Source organism: Lineus longissimus, chromosome 12 (assembly GCF_910592395.1).
Source record: "Lineus longissimus chromosome 12, tnLinLong1.2, whole genome shotgun sequence".
Lineage (NCBI taxonomy): Eukaryota > Metazoa > Nemertea > Pilidiophora > Heteronemertea > Lineidae > Lineus > Lineus longissimus.
The window spans coordinates 12,324,640-12,351,047 of NC_088319.1; the positions used below are offsets into that span (position 1 = coordinate 12,324,640).

Sequence of the window (26,408 nt, forward strand, 5' to 3'; positions counted from 1 at the left end):
AAAATAACTTGCCGGCCGGGGTTTTCCCGTGGTTCCGGTAGGGTAGCTATGACAACAGTACTTACCCGTTCGAGATTCGGGAACTTGTTCGCCTGTTCTCGGTCCGTTCCAGAACGGTGGCGAACAGGGAGTCGAATACACCCAAGAAATCGAACGCGCTACTAAAAAAACATGGAGGCAAGTGATGAGAAAGTTTCGAAAATGCGCCGGTAAATGACCCTATTTAGCATTGTCTGCATTCCAAATAACATCTGAATTGATTTTGATGCTTTCGGCTGACGTAAAGCTTCGATTGAAATCACCGTTATGTCAAGTTAAGCTCAGCTTTCCATGCTGGAAGCGTTTGAATCCCGGATGATTTAGTTATGTTATGAGGTGACGCCTAGCGGCAAGAGGAGAAACTACCATAAAGCTGTCTGCTAGTGCTAGCCTTTCACAATTAACCTTATGGCAGTTTTGCACTATTGGTTGCATATATTGATAAGTTAGGCCTGGACAATTTACAAAATATGCTTGGGTTACCATGTCATGAGCAGCAGACTGAGCATGACAAAGTGATACAATAAAAATTCTATATGCCTCAGTTGTTTAACTTTGACAGTGACACTGAGACAGTCATCCTCGCCCTCGCCCATTTTTTCTATTTATCTAGAGTGTGAAGCGCTTTCAACCTTTAGGTTTTTTCTCTCATTGCAGAGTTTATCTCGACTACAATGCCACCACACCGCTGGAGGGGGAAGTTTTAGAGACTATTCAGGATGCCTTGGAAACAGCGTGGGGGAATCCGAGTAGTGCTTATGAGGAAGGTTGGTCTCCTTTGGGCTGAATAAAGTTAATTTTGAAGCTCCTAATATATCGTCTAATATCAACGATGTTTGAGGTTATCGTCTGATTTCACATTTTCCCTGAAACCAAGGCACTTAACTCAGAAAGGCTACTCGAACAGTACAACAACCTGATCATTTCTGACCAGTGCTCATTTGTTCACCTGCTGGCGCTGGGTGGAGTAAGGCAAGGTTAAGGTAGAAAATGAGTCCTGCCTTAAGTCTCACTCCGATTGTGGGGTTCGAAACTGGCCACCGGCTTTGAGTCCAAGTGTTTGAATCAAGTAGAAACAAAATCCTAATTACAAAGGTTGCCACAATGACTTTGCAATGAAGACTAGAAGAGCCCACCTAAACATACGCAAGATTCCATGCATTTTTTGGTAAATTTCAGACAACACCAATGCCTCAACAGTTGGAAGACATGTCCATCCAGACAGATCATGCAGCATAATTTGATTCATGTGTCTCCAATCTCTAATGATACATGTATCATTCATAGTCAGCGAGCTCACGAATGTTAAAAAAATGCTTCCTTTTTTGTCTGAAAAGGTTAAATGTTTTTTCATTTTTTTATTAGGGAAAAAGGCGAAGTTACTTATTCAAGATGCTAGAAGCCATGTTGCAGATATGGTTGGAGGGAGGGATACAGGTATGGAGGTCATTCTTTCTCTTGCTGACAGATTGCCTGTAAGAAGTTTGATAGGGACGATGATATATGATTTTAGTATATGCAACCAAGGAAAAAGGAGATCCAACCTGGGTTCAAACCCCAGGCCTACAGCTCACAAGGCCATCACACCACCAAACTCTACAAACAGAGTTGAGACGAAATTCCCACTGGAATGATGTCATCACTTCATCTGGTGTATGTCACTCATAGTGGAACATTTGCAGTGCAGATACACAGATACAGAACTCCCCTACTACTGATAATTAACTGGTGCTAGAGACTGGTTTGGATTACCTTTAAACTTGTCGCATATGGTATTTTATGATAATTGTGGTACTTTAAGTTTTAGTATCCATGTCTTTCAGATATCATCTTTACATCTGGGGGGACAGAGGTAAATAATATGTATTCCTATTTCTTGAAATCAGCTGTAATAGAAAACTGTAATAGAATTCGTCACAGCGAGTAAACTGCAAAGCACGTCATGCCCTACTAGGTACTTACTTGCACCTGCTTTAAACATGCCAAACGCACTTGGGGATCATAAGTTTCATCCTAATGGTATATATAGATGGGGACATTTTTGAATAGTTTTGCCAATTCAGATGAAAGTAAGCTCTACTGTGCAGTATAATTTGTGTCCATGGTTTAAATAGCACAAGATTGTGCTGGTGCTACAAGGGTTCAAGACCTTTCATTGGCTGCCCCCAGCAAAAGCATTTTCAATTTTGTTTCAGGCCAATAATTTAGTTATCCACTCTGCCTTAAAAAACTTCTGGGGGCACCACGTTTATGCCGATGGCAGCAGATGTTCTGTTTCCCCTCACATCATCACCTCCAACCTGGAGCACGACTCGGTGAAATTGGTCCTGGAGAAATTGAAGGAGGAAGGAAAGATAGGCATGTGAACATGTTTGTTTGTTGAAAGCAAATTTGAAAGACGTCGGAAAACTTTCAGAAAAAATTATTTTAAAAATTGACCAGGAGAAGAACAAACATATTGAAGTATTTAAAAAACCTAACTTAATCCTTTTAACAGTACAAGGCAATCGAAAGTCGTAGACACAGTTGACCAAAGAAGATTTAGATGGGCGATGTAAAGGAATGGACAGGAAAATTGATTGTACTCTTAGGCCTGGTTGTTCAAAACAAGATTGGTTACTAACGCTGGCATTAACTTTAGTTGGTGTTAAGTCTTATGGACTTACCTATACCGGTAAATGACAAAAAGAATTTTGAACAACCGGGCTCAAGATAGATAGATAGGTAGATAGATAGGTTCTTTAAACAATGTTTTCTGTTCCAGAATTATCAGTTGTGCAGGCTTCAAAACTAACTGGTCGTGTTGTGGTTGAGGACGTGATAAGTCACATACGCCAGGCACCAGATGTCTCCACTTGTCTGATCACCATTATGTCGGCGAATAATGAAACTGGAATCATACAGGTCAGTGAATGAAGGGGTTTCATCACCCAATGATAAAACTGGCATCATCAACCTTAGGAAAGAAACTGACTCCAACACTTTCCGAAAAAAAACTTGAAAACTCTTCTCTTCCGTGAGCATTTTGGAGCGTGAGCGCTTTTGAACATTGTATTCAGTGGGAAAGGCGCTATATAAAAGATAATTTCATTCATTAATTCATTCATACAGGTCAGCAGAGAATGAAGGGCTTGATACCAAAATTAATTTCATTGAGGAAATTTTCTGACCAATTCTAAGGAAATCAGAATTTATTGGACATTGGAGCAGCCACATGTTACCCACTTGTGGGAGGAGGTTCCTTAAAATCAGGAGGCTAACATTCACAACCCCAACAACAGTGCTTTTAACTGTAGGCATGCAGGAAAAGCTGAGGAGAACTAATTAAGATGAAAAAAGGTATGAAAAACGAATATCTTTCTTCAATATTTTTCAGCCCATTGCAGAAATTTGTGAAAGAGTGCGATCTATGAAAAGACAAAAAAATGCACCTACTCGAATTTTTCTACATACGGATGCAGCACAATCTCTTGGCAAGATACCAGTAGACGTGGACGTTTTAGGCGTCGATTATTTGACAATAGTTGGCCACAAGGTAAACTATGGCATTGTTATCATAAGTTGTGGAGAAAGGTGTTCACAAGGCCTTTACCCTGGAGCTGCAATCTGTGACAGTGTCTCCTAAACTGGTTTAATTGTCAGTGTTTAAAACCATGCCACATTTTAGGGGCAAATGGAGTCTTTGATGAGAAGAAACATTGGCTCATCGAACTTCTTGTGATTCAAAACTGATGTGCTGATGATTGAAATGAAAAGACGGAATGAAAATTGCCACTTGAATTCATAGAGCCCTGAAAATTGGCAACTGTGTATTGTCAGAATGTCTAAAAAAATTTATCAAGCTACAATTCCACTTTTGCTTTACTTCTGTACTTGTCATCATTTTGTATTTTCCCTCTCTCCATGCAGTTTTATGGACCAAGGATTGGTGCTCTCTATGTAAGGGGCCCGGCCACGGAGACACCTCTACACCCCATGTTCTTTGGTGGCGGTCAGGAGAGAAACTTTAGGCCGGGGACGGAGAACACTGGCATGATTGCGGGATTAGGAAAGGTATGAGATCAGTCCTTCGAATGAGACTTAAAACCAAAGTTCCTTGTATCTGGTGTTTGTGCTCCACCAAGTGGGAAACAGGTGTTGCTTGCGTGGACTCTATATCTGGCCAAAGACAGATTCACTAGGCCAATGAACCTAATTGGCACCTAACGGTTGTGGCACGCATAAAACGATGCAGACATTTTCCAAGGCCTCTTCCAGGCACCACTGCTTGGTAAGTTGGAGTGCCTGCCTTGAATACGCAAGATTTGGATAAGATTCTCAGCAAGCTGGGGAATAGCTTCTCTAGGGTGTTTAATCAAAATCGAATAACCATTTTCAGGCTGCTCAACTGGTTGTAAAAAATCTTGATACATATTCCTCACGCATGGAAACGATAAGGGATTACCTGGAGGAAAGGTTACAGGTATGATTGAGCTTAAGATTAGCCAAAGTGCTGGTTGAGAAGACAAGGAATATTATTGCAAAGATGGTCGTCTTTCTGCTTCCAAAACTGCCCAAATGTTTTGATTAATCAGAGGCATGCTTAATGGGTTATTTGCATCCCGCTTCTCATGAGTGACTGATTGATTCTTTTCGCTTAAGCCAAGGCTGTCTGTCTCTTTCATTAGGGGTGACACTATCATCAACAAACTTTTTAAAACCAGAATCCACCATCCAACTCATGTTCATGACATTGGGACATTTAAGTTCCAAGTTTGCCAAGGACCAGAGCTCTCAAATTTGAATATGGATCTCAATCAGCAGAACACGGCCCTTCAGAGACAGTACTCTTTCGATTTATACCAGAGACTTGATACTTGATGACTTCACTATAAATCTTTATCCTATCATTTCTTGGACTGTTCCAGAAAACCTTTGGTGCTATGGTACACTTCAATGGGAAATTCGAAGGAAGTTCGAGACTGCCGAATACGTGTAACGTTTCGTTATTAGGATGTAATTTAAAAGGTATGAAGTGGTTTTGCTCTGGTGGTCTAATGGTCTTCACGTTCCGTGGGTTGACATCATGCTTACAAAGTCAAGAGTTTTCACCATGGTATCAAGCTTCTCTAAGGAATACACATGTATCCCAGTTTCTGAGGAGCAGATGGCATCTTTTAATTTCTGTTGTCAAATAAAGTGTTTTTATGAGAGGAAAAAACAGAATTCCTCCTTTATTGGAAATACCTCATCCCTGAATGATTGGTTTTTTTCAGGTGGCACTGTTCTAGCAAACGTACGTAATTTGCAAGCAAGTGTGGGATCTGCGTGTCATGCTCAGGACCAGCCATCTCACATCCTTCTGGCCATTGGAATTCCGAGAGAAATTGCATCGAACGCTCTCCGATTGAGTGTTGGGAGGTACACAACAAAGGAGGACATTGACCTTATCATCACAGACTTGAAACAGACTGTAACCAGGTTGGAAAAGAAACGAATAGAATAGTATGGTTAATTGCCAAAAAAGACATTTCTTTAACTTGAAAATGTTGGATTACCAACAGAATTGGAATCTTATTATTATTCTTCAGCTGATGCATTCATATCATATCATTACCGGAAAATAAGTGGCAATACAGTTTCAGGTCATTGATTTTTATTTTATTTCTCAGAGAAAACAGCTTTTGGTTTTATGTATGGTTTAAGGAATAAACCTCAATACAAAGAGTTAAATTGTTACACTGGCAGTTGTTTTCTTCTGTACTTGAAATGGCCGTTCAAATTTAAAGGCGTGACAGTTCCTGACTGAGTTTACAGTATTAACCATAGATATATTTATGAAACACATGAGCCTCTCGCAAAATCACCGGTAGAGTGGAACAACATCATGGAAGGAATTAGAATATCACAGTATTTCAACTCTTTCATTGAGCGATAGACCCGAGAGTCACCCAGCTGAGCTGAAGCATGCCACAGAAAGACTCGGGCAACGGTCTGAGCTCCGGTAGACCGCATGCATATTGTATAAACTATAATGGACAAGCTTGACTAACACGGAGCAAAAAATATATGACCTGTTGCAATGGAACTGTATAATTCAGTTAATTCCATTAAAATTTGCCACCTTCAAATTAGCTCACCAAACTCCGCCTGATATCGGTTAGTCCGCAGTCTACAATGCACACTTGTGTGTGTATGGGTAACAATACATCCATGTATCACGTTAAAATGGTACTATTGCAGGTCTAAGCAAGTTAAGTAAGGAAACCCTCTCCTGACCAAGCGTCTAACTAAGAGATCATCGAATAAAGATATACTATTTACATATACTTCAGAGAGGAATACATACTATGTATAAACAAATATTCTAGTTTTAAAATGATATGTGTAAAGGACATACATTATCACAAGGACTTCACCACCATTGGTGATGTTACATGGGACACCCAACAATATTCCAACAAGGGACTACAGTCCCTTGTTCCCCCCTGATCCCCAGACCTTTGTCTCCATTGATGCACCATATGGCCATGTGGTAAGTCTCTTGGTGTCCCAGAGTCGGCTGTTCTGGAGCACATGATCCGTGGTGTCTGATCTAGTGTGTTGCACTGGCATGCAAAATATACAACAATGAATAAGGTTCCTTCCTAACGTTATCAAGAAATCGTACATTTGCCCCTTCCGCCCCTGCACTTGCAGTTACAAGATCTTGAACCACCTGAATGACTGCCCCAAACTGACCCCATTCGCATTCGAACAGGTGCCGACATCCTCCCACTTCTTGCAGTCCAATTCAAGTTTGGAAGGTGGGGTAGTCTTATCATAGTCATATGTCTGAAAAAGTTCATGGGACCAGACCGACTGACTGTGACAGGGTTTCCTCCCCTATTTCTTTTGGCTTTCTGTAGTAATCCATCGACGAGGACGAACGGTACCAAGAAGATAAAGAAGATAGCTCCAAGCGGTTTCAAGAGGACTTCTGAAAGAGATTGAAGATGATTATTAGTAAAGCAAGGCTGCTTGAGACGGGAAGGAAAGGGGCAGTTTGCTTCTCTCCGAAAAACATGTTTTTTCATGCAGATTTGCAGCCTTCTGGGACTAAGAGGATGCGTATGACATAATTTCTTTCAGTTTTCCAATCATAAAATTACTCTTCAAGATGTTTATCTTAAACACTTGTGAGAATTAAGCAGTTAGCAGGAGCTTCCTTGGCAAAGGCATTATCAATGCCATCGTTGATGATGTTGTAATGATGACGGCTTTTGAAAGTAAAAGAGAATGAGGACTTCCAAAGTTGTCTCCCAAACAAGAGGCCCAAGGGCCTGGCGCTCAGCTGGATATGACCTAATAACATAGGACTGAGGGTATAAAGTAGTAAATATCGGCTTTATACTACTGTTTGAAGGTCAAGAGAACACGTTATACCACTAAAATTTCCAATGCAGAGCTGCCAGTTGGATGAAATATGATTGAACTAATCAGCCATGGTATGTAAATATTACAGGAGGCAACGGAAGATATCCCTAGTTCAGTATAGCTTTACAGAAAAAATGGGAGTAACATTATTGTGTTGCTTAAAACGTCTACTTTTTACTCATGTAAGAATCGTAGTACTAATAATAACTTCAACTTATTTTCCAGTTATGATAACACAACACGCATCTTCATGATCATGATCTTTCTCAAACTAACTGAATGACCTATTAGTAATCGCCTTGGACGCACAACCTAACCACATATCAATCCGCCCCGACGATCGACACATCCATTCGATTCGATAACCGGGTAACCCTCGATAAAGTTTGATGAATAAACTAGAACTGAGATTTCACAGGAGCACCTGTGAATTCATGACTCCAGGGTTGTTTTGAGGGCGATATTGTAAGAGTTGGTCTTGAGTACGTGAAGGTCCGTGTGAGGCACCTGGGGAGAGAAGACTAGTTGAACGATGGGATCATGGAGGTATAAATAATTATTTATACCTCCATGATGGGATCTGACACGGACACTACTATTGATCTCATTATATGAATACCATTTAATTACAAAAAAGTGAAAACAGATCATATCATATTCCTTGGGATAAATTAAAATAGGAGTGCGGGAACAAGGTTTTTTAGCAGGAGGAAAGCGAGAACATTTTGTGCCGTCGTATTCCGATTTGGCTGGTTAGTGGTGAAATCTGCTTTTAATTTTGCAAATTAACATATTCGTTTTTCGAGTTCTAACGTTGTCTGAATTAAAGATGCTTTCCCAATGCTTGACTGGTCTGGCAATTAAAGAGACATTGCCAGGAAAACGTGACGTCATTTTGGCCATTCTTCTTACCGCACGCCCTCTCTCTCCGTAAAAGTTCCTGACATGGTGTGAAGTGGGAGGGCGCACAATGGGAACCACACTGCCGCGATGTTAATAGTTTCTATTTATAGAATTCAGCGGCAGAGATTTTAGGCACGGAAAAAGTGGATTAACTCGGCTAATCTCAATGGATTTTACCCAGGAATGTTTTCAAGGCGAGAGAAACATCTGATTTAAGTACTGCGCTTATTAGATTTCATGTTCAGGCCGAAGATTGGCCTAAAACGTGGACGAAAAGAGTGCATTATCGAGTGTTGGAGAGGTCACGTGATTGGACGAGAAACCTGAACAAAGTTTTCGTGCTTTTAGCTGTCAACATCAATGGCTATAATATACTCCTACGGAATAGTAGAACTAATAGAACTAATTTCCGAAGTTTCCAATAGTTTGAACACAAATCAAAACATCGCCCATCAGCTGGACTCAGATCTGCATAAATTACGATAAATAATGATGTCGTCGCTTCAATTTCGCAATGAAAGTTGACTCCATTCGAAGGTTGTTTTGACCAAATTCTGTTGAACTCATCGTTATGAGGGCATTTGAACACATTCTCGTTGATCTTTTCTATAAACGTGTGAAGTTTCGTACCAAAATACGTTTCCGTAAAGGCTTAAAAAAGAAAATTTGTCACTTACAAAATCATCGCTCCGGTAGAAATAAAAAGGTCACCGCCATTTTCTTGATGATAGTACTCCAGGTAACCGGCGGGAAATTTAAAGCGGGGTCATCCGGGGTCAAACAACAGTTTTGCTCACTACCGCCAACTGGTGATATAAATCCACACTAATCTATTTTATATCAAAACTTCTGTATCATGAAGACCTTTTCAACTTTATTTCGAGCTTTTATCTGCTGGAATAGAGCGTCAAAAAATTGTTTTTTCATTTACGCATTTTGTCCCCTGGGGAGCTGAATTTGAGTCGAATCGCCCAAATTTTTTTCCGTAAGTAACATTTTCTGCGGTGTTTATAAGCAAGACTAGATTTGAAGTGCTTCGGTTGTATGATTACAAAATGCCCAACTTTGCCTACAGATGGATGGATGGATGGAAGGATGGCAGGATGGGTGGAAGGACGGACACCAATCGAATAGCTATTTGACTAGCTCCGCTGACTTTGTCAGCTGAGCTAAAAATGCCAACAAGTTGTTGAAATGTCATATCGAGAAATGCCATTACAAACGTTTTACTTTCCAACTTACCATACATTTTTTTGAAGGGATTCTCAATTTGTAAAGATGCAGACGATGGCAGTCTGATTGGGGCCACATAAGGCCTTGTTCGTTTTTTTCCTTGCCCGACGGAGGACGCCCATTTTGATACTGATAAAATACCATTGATCACCATCAATACTGTTTGCCAAACTGTTACTATGGAAACAGCTGTCCCCATTATCAAGAAGACAAAGGAGACTAGAATGATGGAGGATAGATCCCAGAATGCACCTGGAAATAACGTAAAGGTATTAAAGTATCAGCATCCCAGTAGCTGGCGTTGATTCTTTGTCAATCTGGCCAAATTGACAAAATCGACAACATGTCTCAGGCCTAAAATGCAAGGCCCTAATCAGCTTTGCTATCTATTTGTTCTGAATGTCTAAGAACAGTTGATTGAGGTCACCTCTGTTTGCGGGGTTAACTGATATAATGAAATCGACATCTTTAAATCGCTTCCTCAACCAAAGCAACAGTGCAGATGTGATGCCATCAGGTCACATTATGACGTCATGCCGACATGTACTTTGTGCATCACAACGTGACTGGCTGTGCAAAAAATTTCAGCGTGTTTGCCTGGCATGAGTTCACTTACTAAATATATCACTGATAGGGTTGATACTCCAATTCAGCAAGAGATCATCTGGGCTGTACACCATCCCCCATCCATTCTCTTCGACAGAATATCGATACTTCAGGGCATCCTTCATTGTTGAACTTAACAACATGTCCTCAATTTGTGAACGGTCGGAAGCGAAGTCATGCGCGACTTCGTTCCACACTACCATACCCCATCCCATCGATACTGGTTTGATATCGTGTTTTTTCTGGGTTCTTTCTGGTGTCACACGATCATCAAGTGATCCTGAACTGTCCACTGAATCAGGATTACGTATCAACGATACGTCACTGAACATCGGAAAGTCATAGATTCTATTTGAATTTGAGTCTGTTTCTTCAGCAGTTCTATCTGGCGCTAACCTCTGTATGAGATTTGCATAATCACCACCAGTATCGAAGTCTTCTGGGGCTAGTTTTACTTGTATTGTGCCAACAATGGATTGGCCTTGAAATTCTTCATGACCGTGTCCAGATGTCAAGTGAGTTTCACCTTGACCCTGTCCAGAGATCAACTGAGTTTCGCCATGACCTTGCGCAGGGGTCAATTCGACTGGAACCTCCTCAAGAACTGGTGCAGTTGGAATGAGGCATTTTGGCTTGGCTTGAGGTTCAAGTCTCTTTCTTTGGTCCCCGACAGCATGCTGATGACTTGCAGTTATTTCCGCAGAGTTCGTGGACGTGTCGTCAATTTTGCTGGTGGCTACGTGGCCTATTTGTTGCCCCGCCCTGTTCAGGTATGTTGGTGAAACGTGAACTGAAAGAACAAGAAACAGAAAATCAATATCATACTGTTGGAACTTTAAATCTGCATCATACAGTAGAACATTTCAATTACGGACACCCTCAGGATTGACAAACTGTGAACTTTATGTCAAAGACAGTTGGGATGACACAAACAACACAATCAACTTACCTCTCAAAACTTTAGTTTCCCGATGATGTGTAGGTGTTCCTGAATCAAAAACATCGTCATCCTCGTCCCAATTTTCCCCGTTACTGTCATCGTCCTCGACCACGAAGGATCTTTGTTGTGCCTGGTTACCACCGGAATGTTTGTGAGAACGACGAAGAAATTTTGGAATGATTTTCTTGACGAAGCTCTTCTTTTTCGAGAGACGCTTTGGCGAAGGAGAGTTCTGAGCAGACATGGTAGTCGCGTGAAGGTGTCAACCTGAATGTGAATTAAGTTTATAATAGTTTATTCAAATTCATTAACCATTAAAGGGTTGAGCATGGTGCGAGTCTGTTCTTTGTTTTCCAGGCAGAGAACAGCCTCCTAGTCCTAGGTCACTTAATCATTTGATGAAGTTTTGATTGCTTTAGGAATACCGAATAGGATAGGATTTCAAGTTCCAGCCGAAATGATGGTGCCTCTACCTCTTTTATGATCATGATGATGTATACTCTTATGATTGTGCTCCGAGTGTGTGCAGTAGACACACAAAGCTTGAACACAATTCACTATAATACAGCTATGGTATTAATGGTCTTCAATCACACTCCGACCAAGGCAATGTAAATGTTGAGTTGAAAATACAGTTTTGTTTACAAATACAAGCTCTAAAAGGATTAAAGACACTAGAGAAAGTTATAAAAAGGTGTTTAACTACACTTACTGATATCAAAGATTGTCATATCACCAGCTTTGTAGGTGACAACAACGTCTGATCTGAAATACAGGTGATTTTATTGAAGGTATTTCTGACATAAGGAAGTAAACATAGTCAACCGGGTAGGTGTAAACTGTGGACGAAAGTGTGGACGAAAGTGTGGACAGCGGCCCTCTAAGTTTGGTGGGCTGGCATTTCTTTGTCTTTCAATATATTTAAAAGAAATTGCAGTATATTATGCATTATAGTCTTTTTAAGGGTCAGCGAAAGAAAAAAAGAAAAAAAAATTATTTTGATCTGTTTTACAGTATGACTTGTCTCAGTGAAACTGACTAGTATAGCTCCTGACTGATTTACAGTAACCTTTCAACATGTTCAACAGGGCTTCACAGTGGTGCCGCCATCTTGGATCAACGAAAGTTGGTCGGAGAGAGGGCCAACTATTTTTGCCTACAACTGAATGATATTGTCATTGTCATTCAAATAAAAGTAGTTTTTGTGAAAGAATATTATTTGGACTAGTTAGAAACATCACAGTTTCAACAAATTCTTTGATAATTAGTCCACATTTGGACACTAGACCTCACATTTCCCCGTCTACAAAGCCAAAGGCCACTTCGAAAACCTTCAAAAAAGGGGCAAAAAAGCCCGTCCACTCATTGATCAAAATTACCCATCAAAATAATTTTTTTCTTTTTTTCTTTCGCTGACCAATTAAAAAGATTATAATGCATAATATACTGCAATTTCTTTTAAATATGTTGAAAGACAAAGAAATGCCACCCCACCAAACTTAGAGGGCCGCTGTCCACACTTTCGTCCACACTTTCGTCCACAGTTTACACCTACCCGAGTCAACCTTATTTCCAGGCCATGAAAACATCCTGGAAGCGAGAGTAGAATTGTATACAGTGTCTTACAATAAAAAGCAATCAGATTTATTTTTCTGTTTTATCCCGTGGGTTCATAGAAATAAATGTTGCTCCTCTGACGACATAGATTCTTCACCAAAACCCTTAACCAAACCTGATGAGATTACAAACACTGTCACAACTCGACCTGGCGAGATAACAAATGCTGATACACCCAGAGCCAAGCGAACATTATTACGATTAACCCCTGATGATCTCAGGATAGGAAGGAAGGATGAGGCCCCAGTCTGAGTGCCCTTAGTATAATCTTAGTCTGATCTTGGTCTAAGCTAGCATCCCACAATTTTCCGGAAGACATTCACAGCCTTAATTCACCCCGGCTATAATAGTGTGTAGTCCCCCTTTAAGAAACCCTTTTCAAAACGACGGGAAAATGTTCACCATTTGAACTGCGCACGTGCGTTTGTTTACAAAATCTCGAAGATCACATGACTGCTAATGTGGATTGGATATAACCTGTGACGGCAATTACCATGGAAACAAGTCGGCTGGTTTTGGGGAAACCCGGAAGCAAAATTAGTCATCCGGGAACTTTCGTGCGAGATTCCAACATGGACTCCTGTTGATTTTTGTGACAGTTTTGCAGTCAAACTTTCCTATTTTTTGGCGGAGTTACGGCGAATATTGTTATGATTTGATGATAGGGATAATCTAAATTGAATTTGTAAACAGTTGACGTCAACAATCATGAGGCCAAACATTGATTTTGGTGAATGTTTGAAGGATTCTCCTCGATTTAGGTGAGCCGAGTTCTTCAACATACACAAAATACACTGAATTGCATGCATGCATGCATATGTGCATGGTATACTGCCTGAGAAACTCAAAACCATGTGGATGAGTCATCGGCTAGAGTCCATGCGTAACAACAAGTGAATAACGCATGTTCTGTCTGTTGTTATATTCAAATGTAGGCCCACGGCAATAGGTTTAGGCCTGATGGAAGAATACGACAATCAAGATGTACAGACCGGGGGAGCTGGCTGTACGTACCCATAAGTTTTGCGGTAGTCTCGCGCGTACCGGATATAACCTATCAAGCTTTTCTCCTTCAGAGAAATACTGCGTTGCGCTCAACTGCCAATTATGCATTAGTCTGGTGGACACGAGGTTGGCCTTAAACTTGCTTGACATCGAAAATTTGGACAACACACGTGTACTACAGCGCAAACGGCAGCATTCTGACATATAGAAACATGTGGTCTGATTCTATTTTAACTTGTCATTTAGTGATCACGCGTCCAACCTCGTATGCAGGGTAATGTGGCTTTCTCATTGGTCGAACGTTAATTTTGTTCACAGCCTTATAAGGCACTTGAGCGCAACGCAGTATTTCTCTGAAGGAGAAAAGCTTTATGGGTTATATCCGGTACGCGCGAGACTACCGCAAAGACTTATGGGTACGTACAGCCAGCTCCCCCGGTCTGTACATCTTGATTGTAGTATAATGGGGAAGATCAGTGGAAGAATAATTGGGGAAGCTCAGTGGCGTAGTGGTTAGAGCACCGGGCTCATAATCAGGAGGTCGTGGGTTCCATTCTCGGAAGGGTCACTGCTGTTTCGTTTTTGTGTCTTTGAGGAAGGCACTTAACCCTACTCGCTTCTCTCCACCTGGGAGTAAATGGGTACCTAGCTGGCAGAGTTGGCACACTATGAATGTTAGTCCTGAGCGCTGTATAGCTGCCGTCTTGGACCTGTAATACTCCCAGGGTTTAGAGCTTGAACCAAGAATGTACAGGCCAATACCTAGGGGTAATAATGTGAAGCGCTTTGAGCGACTGAAACCAGTTGGATTTAGCGCTATATGAGTCTCATAATTATTATTATAATTAGTAGAATTTAGATTTTTTGGAATACGGAGATATCACCGGCCGGCCATGAGCAGTCAACATTGGCCTTTTCGACCGAGATGAATCGGAGCCATAAAAAACAAATGCGCACACTCAGAATACGCCAATGCCTCAGCTGACCCAGTGAGCAGATGGTCAGTGCCCAAACAAACTTCTACGGAAAGGTCAATTACTAGCACTTGCATGCTTCCGATGACAATAGCTCCACAGCCATTGTCTTGCGTCTTTGACCTGCTGATGATGGAGACTTAGAGTAAATATCTTGATGTTTGTGACATAGACACTTACACACCAGTAGGAGGGGGTAAAACTGAAAGCTTATGAAGTAAAGTACAATTACTATCAAGAGTTGATTGGCTTTGGCTAGTTTTGCTCAGTGGGAATTGTCAAACATAGAATTTGATTCCTCCAATTTAGTCCTCAAGTTAATAAAGGAATAATTTGATACCAGGCAAGATTTCCTGGACTGAGCACATTTATGGTTGTTAATGTTATGCATCAAATTGGGTTCCTGTACAATGCATTTGGGGCACGAAAGTCAACCTACATCTCATTCATGTCATTGAGATACATACTCTAGTTTCACTGGTCTAAGACCTGTTCTGAATATGACATGGGTTCCAACTAACTATTGTGTATCATCATAGTTGTTCAGTCCCATTCAGCATGTTCAATTTTGATAAACAATGAGCTGTGACACCGAGATGTTAAATGGTCATGACGTCATATTCTGGCTCATGCCGGCCTACTGGCGGTGTGAGTCAGCTCTAAAGTCTTAAGCACAATGCCGGTAGATCAGCATGGTTCCAGCCTGGGCGCTGTTTTTGATTTCTTAGTAATCAATCAGACAACTTGTCTTAGATCAGTGAATTTAGAGTATGTGTAATAATAGGTACATGTATAATATGGTCGTATAATACAATGTATGTACTATGTGTTATTAATAAGATGACCTTACGGCAAAGAGGAAACTTCCTCTTATTATCAGTGCATGCTATGTTGTTATTGTCATGCCTCCAATGACTAAGGAGCCGCTGTGGTGTAGTGGCTTGGACTCTCGACCAGCGGTCAAGAGGTCCCGGGTTCGATCCCCACTGTTGGCGTGAGACTGTAGGCTGGTCTCTCTGTCTTACTTGCCTCTCTGCACCCAGGTGTATAAATGGGTACCGGTCAGAAATGCTCAGATTAATCATAACCTTACCAGGGAAAGTTTTTGGTGGCTGGGAAGTTGCCCAGCGAACTCTAGCTTTAAACAATCTTGCATTTCTTTCTTAACTTGACATGAAAAAAGAACAAATGAATTGAAAAAAACATTAGAATTTATCTGCTAAGCATTAGATGTGTAGGAAAGTGTTAAAAGTTCCCACAGACATTCTGGAGTACTGATACCGACATACAGTGATGAGGTTTCAGGTACTGCATTTGCATGTATCAATCATATCATACTTTATTTATAACATCCATCAAATAACTGCATGAGTGCCATGGTTTTGTTTGTTCGGGATTTGCTCAATCTATATCTAGACTGGACACCATTCAATTCTATCATCCAACCAAAAAGCTGATGTTGATAGAGTGATGTGTTTGCCCAACTCGTCAATTAACCCTTGTTGGGTGACCAGGGTGTGATTTGGGTACTGGAACGGACCATCTTTCCAGCTGCTTGCATAACTATGAGCAGACGTTATGATTGCAATCAAATGTCTGAAGTCTGGAAGTGAATTTGGAAACTGCAAGGCATACATGCCATCTCTCCAGTAGTCTGAATCGACACTGTTGTAAGCAGACATCATAAAAACTGGACCAAATAGGCATTTTGTGCATGTGAGCTCTGATCAAAGGACGAGATTTTTACCAAAATATGTCCGACTTTCTGCCTAAGCTCTTTGGCAACTTTCAATGAAATAACTGCACCAGAGTCAGAGACCCACTGCTTTTGCATTTCTAGCTCAACAACAGCATTTTGGTATCCAATCTAAATTTCGCAAGCCCCATCCTTCAATCCCTGCCAGCTCAGACTCGACAACTTATAAAGTTTAGGTAATTATCTTGAGCGATGTTGCTTCAATCGTTGCTTCGATCGAGAACAGGCTACCACAGTAAGCGCTAATAGCTCTTCTAGCTGAAGCAGAACCACCTAAACATGTCCATGTGCTAGCTATTTGTTACATTTGTTTAGTTGAGAGGGAAGGATAGTGTCTGAACTGGTCAGTCTGGTGATACTGTTTTTTAAAATTGAAACAAGAGGCCCATGTCTCTGCCACTCAGCTGATGTACATGTATTGGAGGAAGAAACTGAAAGTAATTTGGTGCCAGCCCTGACAAGCTCTCTGCGAAGCTCTCCACCTACTGGACACAATATCATTTATTACCTTAAGAGTGGCAAATAATTAAAAAAACGTATGTGAAAAATTTTAATTAATGGACAACCTCAGTGATTCGTTGTAAACATAATCCATTCCTGGATTCCCGTACCATGTACCAAAAATTTAACGATCACAACAATAATGATGAAGTTTTTACGAGTGTGAAAATGGGTGGGTATTGCTATCGCTCTAGTAACTGCAATGACTGCACTTTGGACTAATGAATGGATTTTTGATTAGTTTGACAGCTCAATTTACAGTAATGTGGTGGTAAATTGCAATTATTCAATTAGTGTTAATCTTTCAAGGTAAATAATGCTTTGTGCTGTTTGTTTGTGTATTGCTTCGTCAATTGTGTGTTTGCATTCCAGACAGTTTCTTCTTTTGACTTTTGACTCCTTGTCTTGCTCCTGTTGGGGAGGGGGGAGTCGGGGGGGGGGGTCCCTCCCCTCCCCAAAAAAGGATATGCACAACCATGCCCATGGCTGGTGATATTTTAAAGCCCTTACTGTGGGCAGGCGCTGACAATTACCTGCTTCACTTTACACCCCTTTCAGCTGCGTCATAGGCGCTGAACAATTCCGTATTGTAGACCAGTAGTAGACAGATATATTCCATAGTTTCCTGCCCATCAAACTGGACTTGCTCTCTCCAATGCCTGGATATTGATATGATAACAGCCAATAGTATTTGTAAACAGTCGTTGACATCAGACACCATCTTGTATCTTTCCAGGGCCTCGTTAGAGGATGCTGAGGATGATATTGACAAATTAGAAATAAGACTAGATAAGGTGAGTAAACATGGCAGGTAAACTGTCGTGATGACGGAGGTATCCTTCTGCGTTTGGAACTTTTGCGATGCTTGCTAAAAGTCAGTTCATTTTCGGTAACAAAGTCGGCTGTTCGGGAAAGTTCCACTACTGAGCGTCAGAGCTTTATGGTCAGGGTGCAACTTATCTGAGTTCTGCTGAAAGGTTTTTAGGATAGATCAATGTTAAAGTGTCAAAATGTATCATAACCTCTACTGCCATTATCAGACACTTAACCCAAAGCTTTTACTCTCAAAAGATGGTACCATGATACTTGCTGCGCGTACACCACGAAATATTGGTGGACCAATTGCACGTACACCACCACATTGCCGCGGCAAATTGGTTCGGCAATCCATTGCCGATACAAATTGCCAGGGAATTTGTCCCATCAAGCTTGATGGTCCAAATTCGCCCGGCTTGTTAAAAGCTCGGCTTTGTCGTGGTGTACGCGCTAATGGATCGGCAATTAGCTAGTTAGATGGTTCGGCGACAGGCGGCGCTTTCGAAATGGCGCTTTCTGCTTATTGTTTGCGCGCCATCTGTTGCCGGATTTTATAACTAGCTGCAGCGCTGGTGTACGCGCGTGGTGGATTTTCGATGGTGCGGCATTGGTTCGCGAACCAAGATTGGTGGTCCATTTTCAGGTGGTGTGCATGCGGCTAGTCTCATCAATGCCAATGTTAGATTAGTCTAGACGAGAACTGGCCGATTACAACTGCCGTTCTTCTCACCTACAATCAAACTCCCAGCCACTCATCTCGGTCAAACAATAAATGCGGTTAATGTGATAATGTGGTCTTGATGTATCAATAATTCGATAAAGATCTCGGTGAAAAAGTTTCATCACGCATTGTTGTGGTTGTTGCTTACTACATGTACAAAACAAAACTTTTTAATTATCGAAGAGATGTGTCCTACTATTTTATAGCGCAGGCCTGGGAAAATAAATGGAAGACCTGACTAGACTTAAATAATCTCTGGGGTATGCCGTTAATAATTACTGCTGGTGCAGGAAAATAGAAATGCAGTTATACACAATGCTGTAGTGCAGTTATTATGCATACGAATTTGCTGAAACTTGGTTTTTAGTATTTGAATATCTGTGTACACAATGGCATTGCTGGAGGACGTATTGAGGCAATAGGAAATTTTCAAATTCAATTACTAATTTCAAATTTTTAACGTCAGTGATGTGCAACGTTGCGCAAGTTGCACGCCGAGTTGCACGTCAATGACGCACCAGTGACACGCTTATCTCTACATTTCGCGTAAATTACACGCAACCTACGTGCGACCGACGTGATGGGTTGTGTGTCAATGATGCGCTAGAGACGCGAATTTAGGGATGTCAGTTGTGATTTGGACTGTACTTCGTCTTTGTTTGCAGATCGTGAAGCTGTGTCATACCACTACAGAGTCTGGCAAAATCTACAACAATGCCAACAAGTAAGTTGTGCGGACGTGAAAATGGTTTTGACTTCCTGGTTTGAAAATTAATTGGTGCAGTTGTCACTGTAATGGTGATTTGTAGTTGAGAGCATGACATGATAAAATTAGCCAGAAGCACATTTCACTTTACTTTCATTTTGACTATATCATCAGAATCGGAAATCAATAGGTGGACTTCCATGGGATGGGGTCCTGGAAATGGGAAAACTCGGTACTGATAAAGTTTGGCCCCTACCCTTATCCCTTTTCCTCCTATCAATGGAGTCGTATTGGAGGCTGATTGTTAATCCAATTGCAGCAAAAATGAGAGCTCTGCAGTATGTTAAATGGTTACCGTAATCATTGACTAAGTCTGCTTTCTGCGATTGCGGACTTTGCCACCAAAAGTTCAAGGTCTGTTGGATTATTGTCCCTTGATGAAAAGAAGACAGGACTTTTTGTCAGAGCCAAAGTCTGAGGAGCAAGCTGTGGGGAATTTACTGCTGAAGACTTGCAGCGGATTTTGTTGTGGCGAACGGCCTGAGGATATGATGGTTTTGTAAAATCTTATGCAGAAGAAAGAGAACGTCCCTCAGCAAGCGTTTTGTATAAATTGACAAAACTATTTTGTTTCCTTCCAGAAATTTGATCAGGGGAATCCAAGATCTGGGTGACTACTTCAAGAGTGATGATTTGGTCTCGGTGAGTATCAAGGTTTAAAGAATGGGGACGGAGAAATAGTAAAGCAAGCTGCTCCATACCTTCTGAAAACACAGAAAAAGAAAATATGTACAGCAGCTTGTCTGAAAATAAACCGCTGCAAAAATTGGGTGGTTTACAGTATAAAACATTGAGCATATTCAAAGACCAGTTTGACTCTGAACTGCCGTAACCACACACACTCTCTTCCTGTTGGTTGTTACCTGTCCGGCACTTTTTTTCTTCGGGAAATATTTTCATCTTTCCAAGTAGCCCATGTGGTTCTCTTCTATAATTTATTTACCTGTTGCAAACTTAAATCGAACATGATGTCAGTGGCAACATCATGGGAAACGCATCTTGCACAATATATTGTAACAAGTTTACTAGGTGACTCAGCTGGCATTACTTGTATTGTTAAGGGATATCACCAATTTGTCTTGAACTTGATATCCTAGAGTAATTAGAACTCCAAAATGAAGTGATTGGTTAGATTGCAATAACTCATAATATTGTTTTGGCTCTGTCGCAGATTGCGGTGACATAAATCGCTCGTTTGCGCTGAAAACCATGAGGCATGTGACATCAGGTAGTAGCGCAAGCTCAAATAACCATATGATAGCTTGATTTCAATAGCCGTGTGACTTTTAAAGAAAGTCAGATAGTAAATGCATAAGTTCTATTTCAAATTTCAGACTGTTCTTCAAAGATTTGCACAGGTACTCACAGAGATTCATAATTACAATGCCGTAAGTAAAAAATTATTCTTTATTCAAAAGTTTGTTAATTTGAATTTTTGATGTGGGATTCCCTGCCAGTCGTTGTTAGTGTTTGGCTACAGCCTATCCCAGTCTAGAGGGTCATGGGTTCATAGGCAAAGGCGACAACAAGATCTGGAATGATATGAAAGACTTGGAATTGTCCGAGAAGTGGTGTTGGCATAGTATTTAGAACTCATGAATGTGTGGCCACTTGTCTGGTGTGTTTGGGGGGAGCGGGATTTGGTTTGGTCAGTGTTAAACAGCTCTGTATTTGACATCATCACAATCCTCTAGAGCAGAGTGTTAGCCATCCAGACTGTATTTCAGCTCTGTATTTGACATCATCACAATCCTCTAGAGCAGAGTATTAGCCATCCGGACTGTATTTCAGCTCTGTATTTGACATCATCACAATCCTCTAGAGCAGAGTGTTAGCCATCCAGACTGTATTTCAGCTCTGTATTTGACATCATCACAATCCTCTAGAGCAGAGTATTAGCCATCCGGACTGTATTTCAGCTCTGTATTTGACATCATCACAATCCTCTAGAGCAGAGTATTAGCCATCCGGACTGTATTTCAGCTCTGTATTTGACATCATCACAATCCTCTAGAGCAGAGTATTAGCCATCCGGACTGTATTTCAGCTCTGTATTTGACATCATCACAATCCTCTAGAGCTGAGTATTAGCCATCCGGACTGTATTTCAGCTCTGTATTTGACATCATCACAATCCTCTAGAGCTGAGTATTAGCCATCCGGACTGTATTTCAGCTCTGTATTTGACATCATCACAATCCTCTAGAGCAGAGTGTTAGCCATCCGGACTGTATTTCAGCTCTGTATTTGACATCATCACAATCCTCTAGAGCAGAGTGTTAGCCATCCGGACTGTATTTCAGCTCTGTATTTGACATCATCACAATCCTCTAGAGCAGAGTATTAGCCATCCAGACTGTATTTCAGCTCTGTATTTGACATCATCTCAATCCTCTAGAGCAGAGTATTAGCCATCCGGACTGTATTTCAGCTCTGTATTTGACATCATCACAATCCTCTAGAGCCGAGTGTTAGCCATCCGGACTGTATTTCAGCTCTGTATTTGACATCATCACAATCCTCTAGAGCAGAGTATTAGCCATCCAGACTGTATTTCAGCTCTGTATTTGACATCATCTCAATCCTCTAGAGCAGAGTATTAGCCATCCGGACTGTATTTCAGCTCTGTATTTGACATCATCACAATCCTCTAGAGCAGAGTGTTAGCCATCCGGACTGTATTTCAGCTCTGTATTTGACATCATCACAATCCTCTAGAGCAGAGTATTAGCCATCCAGACTGTATTTCAGCTCTGTATTTGACATCATCACAATCCTCTAGAGCAGAGTGTTAGCCATCCGGACTGTATTTCAATTTGGCGACCACGAATGGCATAAGAGGGACTTAGGACGCCAAATCTCATCCCCAAGTAGACCGTCTTTCATTCAGAGTGCCAGTTCCTAACCTCTTACTTTCAGTTTTCGACTACTCTTTCATATCTTGTTTCATTCCTGCAGATTCTTCTGGAGCAGACGCAAAAATCGTTGGGGAAAAATATCAACTCATTCATTAAAAGGTAAGTGGATACTTAAATTGTTTTTCTTCTATCTTTGTCCTGATAACAGAGATGAAAGGTCTTTGGCTTTACGGGCTATGGTACATAGCGAACAGCTTGTAAAGCAAATTTCGTACGAGCAAGACAATACCCTTCCCCTGCCAATGTCGTTATCAAAGCTATCGATTCATCATTAAGTCATTCGCGAGTTTCTGAATGGAACCCCTACAAAATTTGGCATTTACTAACGCTGTCATTCCATTTTCAGTGATATCAAGAAAGTCAAAGAATCGAGGAAGCATTTTGAGAAGATCTCGGACGACATGGACCAAGCCCTGATCAAACACTCGTCAGTCCCCAAGTCGAAGTTACAGGAATGTGAGGAGACCAAGAATGTCCTCACGGCGATGAGGTCATGTTTCGCTCACACGTCTCTGGATTACGTGTTCCAGGTTTGTTCGACTTTTCTTCATCGATTCTAGTTGTTTGACACACGACTTGTTTGGATGTTATGGTTGAAGGCATTCGGATCTCCAGATCTTTGCTTGTTACCATCTTCTTTGAAAGCTTCTAAGGGAGAAGCTGGGCATGGACATGTTGGGTTTTTCGAACGAAAATGTCTTCCAGTTTTGCCGTGACTTCTCCTAACAGGATTGCTGAAAGCCCACAAAACTGCAATAAACATTGCACTTGAAATCATAGGAATCTGTTTGAATAAGACAATAGAAGTTACTCTCCCTGTCAACAGAGGTCTCTACTTGCTGGCCAACCAACATGATCAGTTAGCGTTTCCCTCTGTTTTTAGCCATGCTGAAGCGACATGTTGCAAATAATTTCTTTTCTTCTTCAGATCAACGTCCTCCAATCCAAGAAGAGATTCAATGCACTGGATACAGTAAGTTACGGAGCATTCAAAAATAGTTTGAAGAATAAAAAAGGCAAACGTTTTTCATCTCTCCCCGCATCTTAGCAGACGCTACCTACCATACTTGAACGTTGGAGAGAGGCGGTCTCCCGTGATATTGACAAGTTGTACCCGTTTTGTAAAACATGCTGCTTCAATTTTTCAGATGCTCGGCTATGTGAATGCTCATAAAACGTTCTTCCACCAAGGTCATGACCTCTATCTTGACCATGACCCTCATCTCAAATCAACAAATATGCAGGTGAGTTGAATTAGAGGAGATCAGTGACATAGTGGTAAAAGCACCAGGCTCATAATCAGGAGGTCGTGGGTTTCGGCAGACAGGCACCAGGAGTGAGCAGCTTCAATCCACATCCCATTCAGTGGAGTGAGGTGTAATTTGCAAGTCATCCAGGCAGTTTTGTTTCAAAATTGGGGCTTTTCCTGGGTGCCATGTTGTGTCTGTAACACAGTTTAAGGCAGCAGAAGGTGGATTTTGCAATCCAAGGCCTTTTGCAGGCAAAGTTCCTCTGAACGGGGGCTATAGATCTCGTGGGTAGAATATCAAAATGAAAATGTTTGGGAATAAAATGAAATGAAATTTATCAGTTAATAACTTTAATTCAACCACTGAGATGAAGTCAGAGTGGGTGTCGGAAGGGTGCACAACTTCTCTTATGCCGAGCACTTGATTTCGTTCCTTTTTCTTCAGTTGAAAGAGTTACAGGCACAGTCGGTCCAGACAGAGAAGGGAATGGAAGAACGGCACCATTTGGTTCAAGATCGGGTAAGTTGTCACAAATCTTGACTTCATTGAGATAAAATGGAGGATTCAAGATCACCTCATATGAAAGATGGCAGCACTTAGCACAGATTCTTATAACTTGCGCATGTTCTAATCTAAAAGCAGACACGATAAGTCTTCAAGTTTGTAGTTTACCAGGTAACCAACAGATGACATCACTGTTTCTCTGAAACTGCAGGAAGAGTTCAGATGTGTAGTGATGTGAGACTTGAAAGTCAAACCAACCTGCTGCTGTTAACACAATATCTGTAAATTTTCCTGAGATGTAAACGGTCTGCCATATTACAGCGCTGGGGCTTCATCATGTTTTCATAATGTTCGTGTTTTTTGCAAAGTAGTTCATCTCATTCAGTCATCGGTCTGACGTTTTTACTAAAAGTTAAGTGGAGCCAGATTTTTACTTGATCTGCTGCTGACTGAAAATTCTGTTGCATCCAGAAGCCTCAAAGCCTTGTAATAGTGGTGTAACACAAGTCTCAGTGTTCAACTACCTGCTTGCTATCCGGCCTGTTGTACTGGACAATGGTTTTGCTTCAAGCCTTATAAGAATCCCAACAATAATGACTTTATCAAACTTTCAACATTCCAAGAAAGGTTGCAGTACTATACAGTGGCCCCTGACCACACCATCGACACAGGTTCAGGGCAACCTCTTTCTGATCAGCCGATCACCTCGAGGGCAAAAACTGCTCTGCCAGAATAAAGGTTTTTACCAGATGATGTGTGAGATATTGTATCGCCAAATATTTATAAATCTAAAAGATCATTTTTCAAAGCAACTCACCTGGTGGGATTATTTTCCTATTAGTTGGCTTAAGAGCAGTTGATGGCTTCTCTGCAAAAACAACAGCACCAATTTCTACGAATTTTTTTGGACACTTTTGAAAAAGCTTCGACGATCAGCTAATAGAAAGCTTGATTGTTTAGTATTGATACCCGCTGTCAACACAGGATGGCGCTGGACGATAAATGGCTGACGCAGGGGAAGGGTTAAGACGGTTTCTCTGATTTATTGGTTGCCCAAAGCGTTAACTTGCTGTCTAAACATTATCATTTGCCCGGCATTGGTTTCCTAACATTCTTGCAGACAGGGTAAACATCATGTACCTTGTTCCAGCCTTCCTCAGAATTTTTTCCGCCTTGTTCTCACGTATGATGTGGTATACATGAGTGCCCGTTGATGTTCCATGACGGCCATTGTCTATGCATTAGTGTAACCATCAGAAGTCTCTAATTCCAGAAGGCTGAATGTTTGGTACGCAAATAAATCTGTACATCTTGTATTCCACGACTGTACATAGATTTTCATGAATGAGGTTTTTTCTGACTGATGCATTCAAGCACTGCCTTCAATACAGGCACTTTGTAACTTTTGATCGGGTAACTGTGTCCATTGATAAAGTTAGCTTGTTTCTATATTTAACTGCTGGTACAGTGGCACCTCCCTTAGCAGACACCTCTCTATTAAGGACAACCTCCGTATTAAGGACACAAGTTTTGATCCCAATGCAGTTGTTTCTATTTAATTTGACCTCTCTGATCAGTACACCTCTCTATTAAGGGCAGCACTTGTCAGTCCCGGGGGTGTCCTTGATAGAGAGGTTCTACTAACTGTATATTGTCTTTATCAGAGAGAAGTGAGAATAGGTATACTAGGCCCTTGAACCACTCAGTCTCCTTATGAGTGGAGATGTTCTTTGCCTGACTAATTAGTAATCTTAGCGATATCTGTGTCTCGTTGATGCGTCTGAAGGAAGTTATCTTTGAAAAAACACGCCAAAGTTGAAAAATCAGCTTGGATTTCCCAGCATCTCGTTTGCTCTGTCTGAGTGCACTCTTTTGGTGTTCGGTTTCCCATTACGAGGTGTACCTGATCTTGACCAACTCGCTGTGTGATTCGTTACTACTTTTTTTATTAACGAAGTGCTTCTAATCTCTACTGATTAAAGCTCTCGTAGATATACTTGTGTCTGGAGTTGGCCAGGTTGTAAGTTTCTCTGCAGAAAAAATGACATCCAGAAATAACCTTGATTTCTCGAGGATGTGTAAGTGCACTTGTTGAAGATTCACTTCTTGTGCTAAGTTCCACCTGATTGTTCAGCCTATCTGTTTTCATCGTGAGTTTTTTTTAAGTGGTGGAAGAGTTTTACAAGTTAACTGCTTTAGTACAAGATGTTACAGAGCGCTAGGAGTCACTGTGGTGTAGTGGCTCAGACTTGACTAGTGGTCAAGAGGTACTAGTTGTCGGCATGAGACTCTAGGCATGTGCCTTTGTCTGACCTGTATAAATTGGTACCACTCAAAAGTTGCTCAGATTGTAGTATTGAGCTGATTGAGCAGCTAACTTTTGTCATCACTGTTGATTAGCTGCAAAGTTTATGTAGAAGGCAAGTTTGATGCATCCAAAAATGTACACAAACATTCTTCCAAC

At 41.2% G+C, this 26,408-nt stretch overlaps 3 protein-coding genes across 4 annotated transcripts in view; 2 read left to right on the forward strand and 1 right to left on the reverse strand.

Annotated features, from left to right (window-relative positions):
• Positions 1 to 149: 149 nt before the first annotated feature.
• Positions 150 to 5,751, forward strand: LOC135496932 (selenocysteine lyase-like). The gene is made up of 11 exons (XM_064786529.1): positions 150 to 209; positions 697 to 806; positions 1,405 to 1,476; positions 1,863 to 1,891; positions 2,235 to 2,397; positions 2,804 to 2,943; positions 3,416 to 3,574; positions 3,949 to 4,092; positions 4,418 to 4,501; positions 4,947 to 5,046; positions 5,295 to 5,751. Exons 1-11 carry the CDS (start codon positions 172 to 174, stop codon positions 5,522 to 5,524), a joined length of 1,269 nt encoding a protein of 422 aa, XP_064642599.1. The 5' UTR covers positions 150 to 171; the 3' UTR covers positions 5,525 to 5,751.
• LOC135496931 (uncharacterized) lies at positions 5,641 to 11,956 on the reverse strand. Its single transcript, XM_064786528.1, has 5 exons — positions 11,829 to 11,956; positions 11,126 to 11,383; positions 10,187 to 10,966; positions 9,580 to 9,822; positions 5,641 to 6,997 (listed from the first exon to the last, which is right to left on the reverse strand). Exons 2-5 carry the CDS (start codon positions 11,358 to 11,360, stop codon positions 6,675 to 6,677), a joined length of 1,581 nt encoding a protein of 526 aa, XP_064642598.1. The 5' UTR covers positions 11,361 to 11,383; positions 11,829 to 11,956; the 3' UTR covers positions 5,641 to 6,674.
• Positions 11,957 to 13,304: 1,348 nt separating this feature from the next.
• LOC135496639 (arf-GAP with coiled-coil, ANK repeat and PH domain-containing protein 2-like) overlaps positions 13,305 to 26,408 on the forward strand; it is a 58,769-nt gene continuing 45,665 nt past the window's right edge. For both annotated transcript variants that reach the window (XM_064786066.1, XM_064786067.1), the window contains exons 1-10: positions 13,305 to 13,494; positions 17,706 to 17,763; positions 19,172 to 19,230; positions 19,854 to 19,914; positions 20,607 to 20,660; positions 22,231 to 22,289; positions 22,537 to 22,720; positions 23,119 to 23,163; positions 23,339 to 23,434; positions 23,885 to 23,959. In XM_064786066.1, coding sequence (XP_064642136.1) covers positions 13,442 to 13,494; positions 17,706 to 17,763; positions 19,172 to 19,230; positions 19,854 to 19,914; positions 20,607 to 20,660; positions 22,231 to 22,289; positions 22,537 to 22,720; positions 23,119 to 23,163; positions 23,339 to 23,434; positions 23,885 to 23,959 — 744 coding nt within the window. In that variant the 5' untranslated portion in view covers positions 13,305 to 13,441. The remainder of the gene's footprint in view (positions 13,495 to 17,705; positions 17,764 to 19,171; positions 19,231 to 19,853; positions 19,915 to 20,606; positions 20,661 to 22,230; positions 22,290 to 22,536; positions 22,721 to 23,118; positions 23,164 to 23,338; positions 23,435 to 23,884; positions 23,960 to 26,408) is intronic.

Bases quoted from the DNA above. Each gene is read 5' to 3' on its own strand.
- LOC135496932 (XM_064786529.1), top strand. From the start codon at position 172: ATGGAGGCAAGTGATGAGAAAGTTTCGAAAATGCGCCG. The intron at 1,477-1,862 runs GTATGGAGGTCA...CATGTCTTTCAG, and splicing joins GGTTGGAGGGAGGGATACAG to ATATCATCTTTACATCTGGG. The intron at 2,398-2,803 runs GCATGTGAACAT...TTTCTGTTCCAG, and splicing joins GAAGGAGGAAGGAAAGATAG to AATTATCAGTTGTGCAGGCT.
- LOC135496931 (XM_064786528.1), bottom strand. From the start codon at position 11,360: ATGTCTGCTCAGAACTCTCCTTCGCCAAAGCGTCTCTCGAAAAAGAAG. The intron at 9,823-10,186 runs GTAAGTGAACTC...CGTTATTTCCAG, and splicing joins CCCTATCAGTGATATATTTA to GTGCATTCTGGGATCTATCC. The intron at 6,998-9,579 runs GTAAGTTGGAAA...AATCTCTTTCAG, and splicing joins TCCCTTCAAAAAAATGTATG to AAGTCCTCTTGAAACCGCTT.